The 11966-nt window shown below is 41.3% G+C and overlaps 2 protein-coding genes across 2 annotated transcripts in view; both read right to left on the bottom strand.

The window, feature by feature from the left end:
* Positions 1-9165, bottom strand: part of LOC118406611 (L-ascorbate oxidase-like) — a 10645-nt gene extending 1480 nt beyond the window's left edge. The window contains exons 1-7 of the mRNA XM_035806779.1: positions 8864-9165; positions 5989-6089; positions 5614-5759; positions 4824-4935; positions 3231-3334; positions 2289-2398; positions 1653-1827 (exon numbers count right to left, since the gene is read on the bottom strand). Coding sequence (XP_035662672.1) covers positions 1653-1827; positions 2289-2398; positions 3231-3334; positions 4824-4935; positions 5614-5759; positions 5989-6089; positions 8864-9038 — 923 coding nt within the window. The 5' untranslated portion in view covers positions 9039-9165. The remainder of the gene's footprint in view (positions 1-1652; positions 1828-2288; positions 2399-3230; positions 3335-4823; positions 4936-5613; positions 5760-5988; positions 6090-8863) is intronic.
* Positions 9166-11730: 2565 nt separating this feature from the next.
* The window catches only part of LOC118407045, a 9520-nt gene continuing 9284 nt past the window's right edge, over positions 11731-11966 (bottom strand). Inside the window, exon 5 of the mRNA XM_035807462.1 lies at positions 11731-11737. Within this exon, the coding sequence (XP_035663355.1) occupies positions 11731-11737 (7 nt within the window). The remainder of the gene's footprint in view (positions 11738-11966) is intronic.

The raw sequence follows: 11966 nt of genomic DNA, 5'->3' as shown, positions 1-11966 counted from the left end.
CCATAAAGGGGAAAATCCATTATCGATTATTTGCGGAGAAAAGAGAAAAAAAATCCTGGTAAAGCAGAGTTCGGTTTGGGCAAAGTTCGTGACTGTCAAAGTTCTGTGACTCTCTTGGCCGGTGGTGTTAACAGTTACAGGTCAGCGTGAGCGATGTTCCTCTCGGCTGGAGCATAAAGTGCCTCTTGGCTGGTATACAGTTCAGTGTAGATGATATTCTTCTGAGCTGGCACAGTTCAGCGGTGATCAGACGAAGTTTGTCGAGCGAAGTTCGTAGGTGGGCATGTCCGTGGGCGGTCCGCGTCAAATCGGGTAGAACGTTATGTTGAAGGTTGAACGAAAGAAACATGGCGGTTGGTGAATTTTGACGTTGTACTCACACGGCCGGGGGAAACTGGGAAGATTCGGGTTTTGCCGGATAGGTAAGCCGAGTACTACTCCCTGCGACTTCTATGAGACCTCTGGGGGCTGCAGCGAAGCTGGCGCAAGGATGAGGTGTAGACACGCATAACTTCCGACCAAGGGCTCCGCCGAGGAGCTAAAGACCAGATCCCCTCCTGCACACGTGATGGCGCCATTGTTGACCTACATCCTCATTTGCTAGTGGCTTCCCGTCCACTCAGAGTGCGATCTCCCCTGCTCAAATTTCGGGTTTGGGCCTGGGTATCGTTTCCCAGCCGCTGCACACCACGCCAACATTGACAAGGGGACGCGATAGTGAACCATAGGAGCCGATGCAACTTGATTGGAAGAGGCGTTTATTCCATGATGTTCACTCAAACACAGCCATGATAGAAGAGGGCGAAGAGGATCATGGGATCCCTGACAGTCAAGGCAGTGACGTCACTAACTCATTAACATAACCCAATGGCGCTACGCAATTCGACTACATGTGGTACAGTAAGAAAATCATGGTTGTTTATAGAGCAATTGCACCAGAAACAACTTAATCATGTATATTCTGATTATGCAGGAAGACAGTACCATGATATCTGTCATGCATACAAACGAACAAACGCAGAATTCCAAATCACAAGAAAAATGTAGGACTATACCATTTTCCGATTGATTACAACCTATCAAATTATTCTTTTAAAAGGCATCATATGAACAATCCAGCTATTCTCGAATGATTAGCAAGAAAAGAGGAGAAATAAATGATAGGGGACGGATACAGACATACAGATAACGATAGAGCCACTAGCATAACTCATGCGTCACTAAGTCAAACGGTTGAAAACTCGAACATAGGTTAATTTGCAGGTAGCTGATATAATGTACCCAAAGATGGCGGCGCCAAGGGGTTGGCCAACGGGCTACGAGGTGTGCAGTTCAAACGTCCGGAAAAGTAAAGTATCCGTCGGAATAGTTTAAGCTATTGAAGGAATCCATTCTGAAGTATGTTCACCAAGGCAGAGTAGTGAATCAAATCTTTCCGACCGTTTCCTTTAAAAGAAAAGGAATGATCTTAAATGGTAGTAAGGAAGGTTTCTTAGCTGTCTTTCCCAGGTTTCAAATTCTTGTAATGCTTTAGTCAATAGGCAGATTAAGTAGATAACTGTCATTCAATGAAACATAAATACAATCAGTCTTGAAAAAATTTTCAAAAGGGGCATGTACTGATGACAATTTCTGAGCTACGTTTTACCTACCTGTCTCCGTCCGTGGCGATCAAGGTCAACTCGTGCTGGTCCACGGACACCCGGAAGGGAAACATCATGGCTGCGCTGATGACCCGGAAGCGATACGTCATGTTCCCATCCACATTGAACTTCTCCAGAGGCACGAATCTGTTCTCCGCATTGTCGTTGTCGTCATAGCTACGACCTGACAACATCGTGACGTAAATCACGGATACATGGCCATTTCAATGCAAGGCAAGTCAAATGTAAAGTATTAGGTCAAACAGAATAAGATTAGTAAATTTAAAGAACTTGTAAAAAGAACTTAATAAAATTTAAAAAAAAAGCAAATCTGTCTAATAAATGGGCCGGGACAAATAACAGATAGGAAATTACAAATGCTCCAAATTTTCACTTCATTTTTTTAACACGCCAGAATTTGCATTTTTTTATTTAATGTCTATCGTCTCTAGCTAGTAGAAACCTTCCAAGCAAATAAAAGAATTCCAACAGAGAAATCATGCATAGTCCCCATGCATTTAGCTTGAGGTCATTATTCAAGGTTTCTACTATGCAAAATGTTGGATTAAGGGCCTTACATTCTGACATTGGACAAATCCGTCACAACGACAAATGCTCACTAAGAACCAGGGGCGGAATTATCACCTTTTCCGTTGATGAGGCCTGAGGTAAAATGGACCGGTCCCAGGTCCGTGCCGTCAGCCTGTGTTAGTCTCTTCCTACACGTATTGGTGTCTCCATAGCCGTGAGAAAACCTGCGGAAACAAATACAACCCAGTTGTAAGCTCATCTGAAACGGTAGTCAACATTATGTTGCAATTTTAAGACCATATATCCGTGCACAAAATAAAGCGCTTATCAACAAGCTTTCCTCCACAGAGACGGGGCCGATACCTACTACCAATCACCTTTGACCCTTTGCTGACGTCACACTTCCGTTCCGGATGTGGGATTTAGGCTCTGGGTCCTTTCAATATTGAGCAGGATCAGAGGACTGATTCAAAGCTTGTTGGTAAGCGCTTTATTTCGTGCACAGACATATGGTCTTAGAATTGAAACACATAAAACTCGGGTCAGTAGCTAGGCATGTAGCTGCGTAGATGACATGTAAGCATTACACAGTGGTATGCTAGACATGCTTCTTTTGAGAGGTTTGACACATATTTAAGGAATCGGGTTCAGTTGAATTTGGGTCATTGTAAACTAATAATAAATGCTACAATCACATTTCTAAACCAGGGCAAGATTGGGAAGTTTTCGGAAACGAAACGTCAAAAGGCTAAACTCACAGAATGTTTTAAAAGTTAGTGACCTCTAAGTTATGATCCGACGCTAGTCTTGAAAAAATAGATAATCGACTCAACACTATATCAAAAATCAGATTTTTACAGTCTTACCATCCTAACAATACTTTACCAACAGATATCACAGAAATTTAAGGCAAAGCGCCATTAACACACGCTGCCTTGCCATTGTAGCACTCAAACTGATCGTGAACAACACCACTTTGACTTAACTTAATGTCCGACGACAATCATGTTTGGCCATTGTAAGACTATTTCTATTATTTTTTGTTAGTCTGTTCACCTGGTTGCCTCCCACTCCACCCGCAGGTACGTGTCCAGTGAGTCCTCTCTCTGCCAGTCGTGCAGCAGCATCACAAACTCCTGATGAAACACTGGCAGGGGCGGCTGGGAGGATCAAAGTAAACATTACCTGTCAGTAGCCTGATATACTTTTGTATTAGTAGATTAGCGTATCGCTAACACACACTGTCCAAGGAATTAAAAAAAATCCTGGCCTAGATAGGGCTAGTGTGCGTTTCCTTGAATATGCCTTTAACCTCCTTGGTTTATCCATTGCGTGCCGTTGGTGTCCCTAAGGAATAGCCATTTTAATCTGTTTTTTTTATGTAACAGACATTGTAATTCATTCTATTGTGTTCGGCAGTCACAGATACTTAATTGTCAAAGACATTAATTGACAGTAACAATGCTCTATCTATGAATACGTAGAAATTGTTTATGTCAAAAGGCTTCAACTCCAATCTGATTATTTCAAAGTCACTGATGCCAGACATGAAGAAAAAGGACGTCTTAATGTCTATATCAATATCATTCAACCATTTACGTTCCAACCACAGACACGTGAGATCGCGTGACGTAATCGACAGCGCGTTGGGCTCACGCCCAAGAGGTCCCAAGTTCGAATCCTGTCGTGTCACCGATCTCGTACTCTTGGGAAAAGCACTTTACTTTACTTTTACTGTCACTTTCACCATAAGCTGCCACTCACTGCAATAAGCATATAACTGTTAACTTTCAATGTATGTTAGCGCGCTCCATCCATTTAAGTGAATTAGCATGCTTTGTTCACACCGTGACCTTTTAAACCTAGTCAGGGTTTGCGTCTTTGGAACTCCGATTTGGAACATCTCATATAAACTTGTTTTATTTTATTCTATTTACTATTCATCGCAAAACTTTTGTATATTTGTAATTGAAATGTTGCTTAGGATACGTTTTTGAAGACTAGTTTGTTCATTCGTTTGACAAATATAGAAATGACACGAAATAAAAGCAATCTTGGAGCCGAGGCCTAGGCTGATTTGTGCAGCTTTACAATCACAGCAGCGGCTTTTTTATGCCAACAAGAATTACAACAAGTACATGGGTCACTACTAGATACATATGTCTCATATAGATTATGTCACATTGAAGGTTAATTTAAACTATTTACATCGGATTGTATTACACTGTGGTACAAGTTGGCAGTTTGTCGAGATGAGTGTGCCTAAGCTGCATGCTGTACGGCTGGTTACGAACTTGTGATAGCCAAGGGGCATATCTTGCAGATTTGGAGACAGCAAGGGCAATGTCCTCGTACTGGGTCAGTTTGCGTTCTGACAGGCGTTTGACAGTCTGATGACGGTCTGAGTTCTGTTAGGTACCTCCCTCCCCACCCTTAAAGTTGTTAGACTCTCGGTGATGGTATCGAGCTTTCGACGACCGTTCTAAAAAGCGACAGTCGTTTTCGGGACAGTCGTTATCGCGTGGATGCACATGAAGAAAAACATAGATATACACATACCGATTACAATATACTTCAGGTTTCAAAGGTAAAAATGTCAGTATCTTTGTGGCTTTAGGATAGGTATAAACAACAGCCCTGTATCCTTACCCTTGACGAAGTGTCGTTCTCCAGTACTATAAGCGCCCCGTACAGTCCGTCCGTTCTGAAGGTGCCCAGGTGGGCGTGCCACCAGTGGGTCCCGCCTTCAGACGCAGTGAACCTGGGGGTTGGGGACAAAAGCATTTGTCATTAACACAAAAACGTACACCTTTGCTTTTACACAAAATGTACGGTAGGGTTTTCTCCTGTTAATTACTTAAGGGTTTATGACCCGCCCGGCTATATGATAATTTTCAATAGTAACCACTTACATATGTGTCAAGGGCTTCTCCTGTTTGTTTAAATTACCGGCTAACCAAAACCATGTGGTTTCATTCGGTAGTTACAGAAAATAACCATGCGTTATAACACCATATACACCGAGGAAAGTGCGGGCCATTAACCCTTAAATATTACACACATACATATACGTAAAGTTCTCCGCTAAGTTGATATCATTTATAGGCCAATATTACACACATACATGTAAGTAAAGCTCTCCCCAGGACTGATATCACACTGTTACACGCTGACCACCCCGTCCATCCCGTGCGTTTGTGTGTGTTTGTGTGTGTGTGTGTGTGTTTATGTGTGCTCACCTGTAAGTAAAGCTCTCCCCAGGACTGATAGGACACTGTGACACGCTGCCCACCCCGTTCATCCCGTGTGTTTGTGTGTGTGCTTGTGTGTACGCACCTGTAAGTAAAGCTCTCCCCATGGCCAGGACTGATAGGACACTGTGACACGCTGCCCACCCCGTACATCCCGTGTGTTTGTGTGTGTGCTTGTGTGTACGCACCTGTAAGTAAAGCTCTCCCCAGGACTGATAGGACACTGTGACACGCTGCCCACCCCGTCCATCCAGGGTGTGTTATGCTGGGTGATACCATGCCAGTGGATCGCCACGCCTTCCTGTATCAGTTTGTTCCTCACAGTAACAGCCACCTGGGTGGGAAGGGAACAAGATAAAACCCCTATTACATATTGCCTTGGGTCCACTTCAGTTGCACAGATGATAACTGTTAGGCTCGTCCCTGAGGGCGTTTGGTGACTGGCACTGAGTGTGTTTGGTGAGTATTGTACATATATGGAGGTACACACACACGCGCATGCACACAAATGTACACACATGTACATACACGAACATAGTTACACATGTGATTGGAGTACAAACCTGCGCCCCCTTCCACACCACAATGGTAGGTCCCGGGAGCTGTTTGTTGACTAATGTTGTTCTGCGGTGATACCCGTCAGCTGTTGTGACCTGGCTGATCTCTGAGAGGGTAAAAAGAAACATGAAGGAATCAATAACAGAACGTACTGGATGGTACGTGAAAGAATGAATATTGCAATATACATAAGAAAACCAAGCTAGCTGTTTACTCACGTCGTACGCATTCTAAGTAAGTACTAAGTAAGTAGTAAGTATACGTAAGTATTCTAGCCGTTTTGTTACTGTTAAAGGTGGGGTCACACCTGCGTATATTTTCAAGTGCGCATGATTTCCGCATGAAATTTTGTCAATACGCGGCCGAACGCCCAACATTTAGAATTTTTTGGAATAAATTAAATTGTACGTCGAGCCCATCTGGCCTTTGAATTACGACTTCAGCGTTTTTATTTCTCATGAGATGCGTATGATTGCATCTGAAATGCGCAACAGAATTTTCCATACTGCGAATAGATTCGTATGGGGTACGTATGTTGGGCGTATTCCGGACGCACACAACGTCTACCGACCGTATGCCTGACGCACCTGGTGCTAACTGCATTCCAAACGCATTTCAGGTGTGTCAGAGGAACAGTTTCTGTTACATATACTTTTGTTTGCGACCATTGCCAATAGATTATTTTTGTTAGAGGAACCCTTTGTACTACGTATGCTTTTGTTTACAGGCAGTGCAAGTAGAACATTGACCAAGTAAACAGTGAAGAGTTTTTTTATTCATTAACGAAGCAGTGAAGCAGTGACACTGTGCTTTTACAGTTATGTGGGCCGTCATTTACCTTAAGAAATTATGTGCACTGTTAAGATTGTGTTTGTTTTCACTTTGTCCTTAATGATTTCTCCTATCATCTTAGTATTTCAACTACTATAAAAATCACACTCATACACACCACAAAATGTATTCAAGATCTTTATCAAACACGTAAATTAACAATTATGAAGTTTCAAAGTTGGAATATGGCTCTATATTGCACTTTTATATCATGTGGATCTACACACAGAAAAGTAACATTATCAGCAAATTAAGTCAAATATCTGTTACACAAAATGGCACGTGTGTCACACAAATTGACCTAGTGCTTGAGCAGGTTCCTCTGCATCTTCCTTTCCCTGGAGGCTCTGTTGGGACCAGTCACATTGATGGTGTCCTGCAAGTTGTGACCATCTCTGCATGCCCCCGGTACAAATTCGTCGGTTCTGGCCTGAATCTGTCATCTTGAGATGGTCTGGTTTGTCTTGACTCAGATGCACCTTCGTATTTATTCCAAATCTGGAGTGTGCGTCGATCACGGTATCAGTACGCGTAGTATGCGCAACCCGATCGCAGAACGTACGGTACTAAATCGTGATCTATGTGGGCATTCGTAATACGGTCGTTCATGGTGCGTTTTGTCTGCGCTGTAAGAACGCTATGTACTCGCAATACCGCGATATCCGCGTATTACTGCGTATAAAGTGCAAACATATATCGTCTTCATACCGCACTCGACAATCGTGGGACCACTCTATCGCGTATTCATGACGTTTAGGCAACCAAACTGCGTACGAGCGATAGTTTTGTGCATGTCCGAAACTATCGGGCGTGCTGGGCGTATATTTCCGTTTGCCTGCGTACTTGAAACTATCTAAAAACGATTCAGATTCGTTTTAGGTGTGTCTTGTGCGTGCGGCCGCGTACGGAAGAAATTACTTTTAATTAGCCAAAATGTCAAAACGGAACTCACGCGGCTTGAAAATATACGCAGGTGTGACCCCACCTTTAGGTATGCGTACCAGGCTGTAGGATGCACATGCCTGCGTACCTAAAACTGACACAAAACTTTTTAAATGCGTTTGAGTTGCGCATTGTGCCTACGACTGTGTATGAAAAAAGTCAAACCTTTTGCTGACATGATAAGCATGTTAGTATGACTGCATACAAACTTTTGTCAATATGCCCGGCAAGACAGATCCTACTATGGAACTTCTGGCCAAGGATTTGCGGGATTTGAGCCATGGGGCGAAGTGATCCCTCCCATGCTGACCAAAAATGCCTAAACTGATCATGATTAAGACGTTTTTTATATATACACATTATGACTATACACATTATGACTCACCTACGTGTAATGCCAAGATGAGCCAACCAAAATGGCCATGTCCAAAATGTCGCATCTAAAATTTTGCTACAATATAACTTAATTTGATATGATACGTTAGCAGTATTGCCACTCCATCCAAAACAAGAGGTTGGAGACCTCACATCTCCATGAAATAGTCTGATTATTCCACATTTACATAATCTATGATTGGTTATGCACCTTGAAACAACTTACGCCGGTATGTTGCTTGCCCTATAATTTGCCATTAAGAAAAGTATAGCACTTTTATATCAATTATGCAAATTTGGGACATATTTGCAAAATTGGTATCTGTTAATGTTCCTCCTTCTACAAACTTCATATATTACAGGTATTTGAGTCCTATAATCGAAAACACTACAAATATGGATTTATCGATTAAGAGGTTCTTGAGTTATGCAGACCACAAATGTCCGGAAACACAAACGGACACACACACACACACACACACACACACACACACACACACACACGCACTCACGCGCACGCGCACGCACACACAAGCATATAGGCACGCACGCACAGGCACACACGCACACACGCACGCACGCACACACGCACGCACGCACGCACACACGCGCGCGCGCACGCACACGCAGGCACGCACTCACACACACACACACACACACACACACACAGGCGATACGGTTTGGCACAAATTGAGGCCACTTATTGGTACAAACAAACGCCGTCCGTCTCACCATCCTCCGACATGGCTGTCAGCTCACAACTCTGGCTGGAGCTATTGTACTCCCGCTTGCTGTAGACTCCCGTCAGACTGTCTATAATGACCGGGGTTCCCGCCTCTCGCTGCTTGTTGTACAGAAACATGGTCTCCCAATGTTCCACCTGGGGCAGAGACAAACACAAAATCATCTAGCAGAGGAACACTTATTTGGTATAGAGACATAAAACTCACTGACGTTTCCAAACAATGGCCTTTTGATATTCTTTTACGTAATTAATACCACGTAACAAGATCTAACGGTCACTTCAAGGTGTGACACGAGGTCACTCCGGGGCGAGGAGTTACATTGTAAGTATATAAATAGGGCGTATTTTCTTCCTTAGTCGCAAACGTCATTGAAACAAGCTCAATCCTAACTAAAGGTGAGGACTAACTGAACAAATATGGGGAGCAAGATTTACGCACGGGCCTCGGGAAATTTCTACCAGATTTAACGTGCGGCCTTTAGACTTGAGGTGTTTGATATAAAGTTAAACAAGTACAAGTGACCACCTCTACATAATTTGACTACATAGTCATTGATGTACATGTATAATCAAACTTGTAAGACTGACCACCTCTACAGAAGGACCACCTCTACTTAAGGACCACTTTGATTTACAATCAAACATGTTGGCGTTTTTTTTTTCTGTTCCATTGAGTGTTTGATATAGGCAGGTAAGGCTTCTATAGATTATATATAACTATTCATTATTATTAATCTGTAAATAATTGTATTTAAAAGAAATGGTGGAAGAAGAAGTAAATTTTATATCTAACTGCCTCTCTAACGACCAGGAAATAAAGAGCTATTCAAAGAGGCCCGCAAAACCCACACAATATTCTAAACGTTCACTGACGAAAACAAAACTAAAACCTTGTTAACGACGCATATCCCACTCATTATAGAAAAAGTGGGACACTTCGTTTTCCACTGCTTCCAGAAAAGAATTCAACACCAGATGCTTATATTCTAGCTCCTAGCTGTACATATCATCACAAGAATAGCCGCTTGTTTTTATATGTCGCCATTGTTATCTATACCAAAGTCTTTTATATTTCTTGTATGTTTATCATTTATTCTGAAATGTGTCTAGTTGATTTAGAAAGGGTGTTTGGTGGACAAAAAAACAAATACCATATCTAGATTTGTCCTAGATTTGACTGAAGATTCAAATCTTTTATATCATATACGTAATGATTGTAAGATCAAACTTTTTGTCCTAGGAATTTTTACTTCTACTTAAAACTATTTTAACAGCCAAGATAAGGTCGAAAAAGCATTTTTTTCACACTCAAAGATTCGCAATTAAAAATTACCTACCTATTTCAAAAATCTCTAAGACACAAATCTGGAGAATCGGTAAGTGCTAGGCCGATTCTATTACTCCTGACGTCCACAATCGAAGTTTCTGACAGACTCGCAACATGTTGGGTACTTGAGAGTTCTACAATTAAGACATCACTAAGACCGTTAAACTACACACTCACACACACCGCTGTGAAACTAAGCCCGGACCTATTTACCATGCACATTCCCACAGACCCATATTCTTCCGCGTGAGGGGGTAGTACACAGCAATGTCTAGGGGGTTCCAAGGTTCAGCTTTGAGTTCACATCGCTCATACCTACCTACCTACCTCATAATCTGCTTTAAAATAATACCAAATACTAATAAAGCTGAAAGGTGTGTTACAACGTGCCAGGAAGCCTGTGACGCCACTTGCCGGCTTAGCACCATGTGTTCGTCAGTACCATAATGTGTGGGTAACATTTCTTTTGCGTTGTAAACTATCGATCCACTCGAAATGAACTTATTCGTTGATTTGAAAAGGAAAAGAGTAATGTAAAAGAAAACAAAAACACTGCTTCCAAAACCGCTCTGAACAAGATTCACTCAAAATCTGGACAATCCTGTTAATGTACTAATAGTGTGTAATAGCCTTTTGTCATTGTAAATGCCAAATATATATAAAGATGTTGTTTGGTGGGCCTGGGGAAAAATGTACCGGTTAAAACGTCAATAAAGTGTGTATCTGTATTTATTTCAGGTGTATTATAAGTCAGTGAGGTTTTGTTTTCGCCGTACAATAGTGCAAGATTGATAGATATTAAAAATCTTTCACTAAGTGAGACAACGTGACCCTATTTATAGTTGAAGAAACGGGTATAGATGCGTTTTTTTTCAATCATCAGTTTAACAGTGGGCGCACAAAACCCCTGCTGCTACAACGTCAATCTTAGATGTTGCAATTACACTTAGCGAGTTTAAAACAATTGCATTTTCATACATATTAAGATGATGAAATTTACCATTAGACTTTATGAATAGGAAATATGTTCAAAACATAATATAGATATTCAAACTCCTAAAAGATCAGTATTGTAAAGAATTATTATCCAAATAAGGTGACCTGCTAAAAAAAGTTCACTAAGTACCACGCCCACCTCGTGCCTTCACTTGCCAGGCCACCTGTGATGTCACTTCCGGGTTCTACTCAGACTTGTTGGACAATTTTTATTATGTGTTGGTAGCTTTTTCTTCCCCTAGTAAAATATCGAACCATTCAAAATTATTTCATTCGTCAACAGACATGAAGATCACTATACATTACCAAATGTTTATATATATATATATATATAAAAAATAGTTTTGACGTTCAGTGTAAGGCGAAGAGAAGCACAAAGAATGTCTGGTGTATATAGTACACATTGATTTCCATATAATTGTTTAGTTAAATACTTGATAGTTATGCATAATTTACATAGACGTGATATGTTGTCACATTTCATTTCATTTTCGACATTAAAGGAAATGATTCTTTTTCACGGCCCATTGCTCACAATCTAAGATTTAAGGTGTAAAGTGTTAAGGCAGATTATAGTAAAACCTTTTTTTACAAACAGTATCTGGGGTATAGAGTATAGTTTTCATGGCATTGTTTGATTAAGTAGTTGATCGTTAAGCATAATTTAACTTATAAGTGATATGTTGTCATATTGCATTTCATTTTCACTATTGCCTTGCAGAAAAATTCTTATTCACAGCGATTTTCAAAGATTTCAGAGATTGATA

Source organism: Branchiostoma floridae, chromosome 19, assembly GCF_000003815.2.
Source record: "Branchiostoma floridae strain S238N-H82 chromosome 19, Bfl_VNyyK, whole genome shotgun sequence".
NCBI classification, from domain to species: Eukaryota; Metazoa; Chordata; class Leptocardii; order Amphioxiformes; family Branchiostomatidae; genus Branchiostoma; species Branchiostoma floridae.
This window is presented reverse-complemented; position numbering and strand designations above follow the sequence as displayed.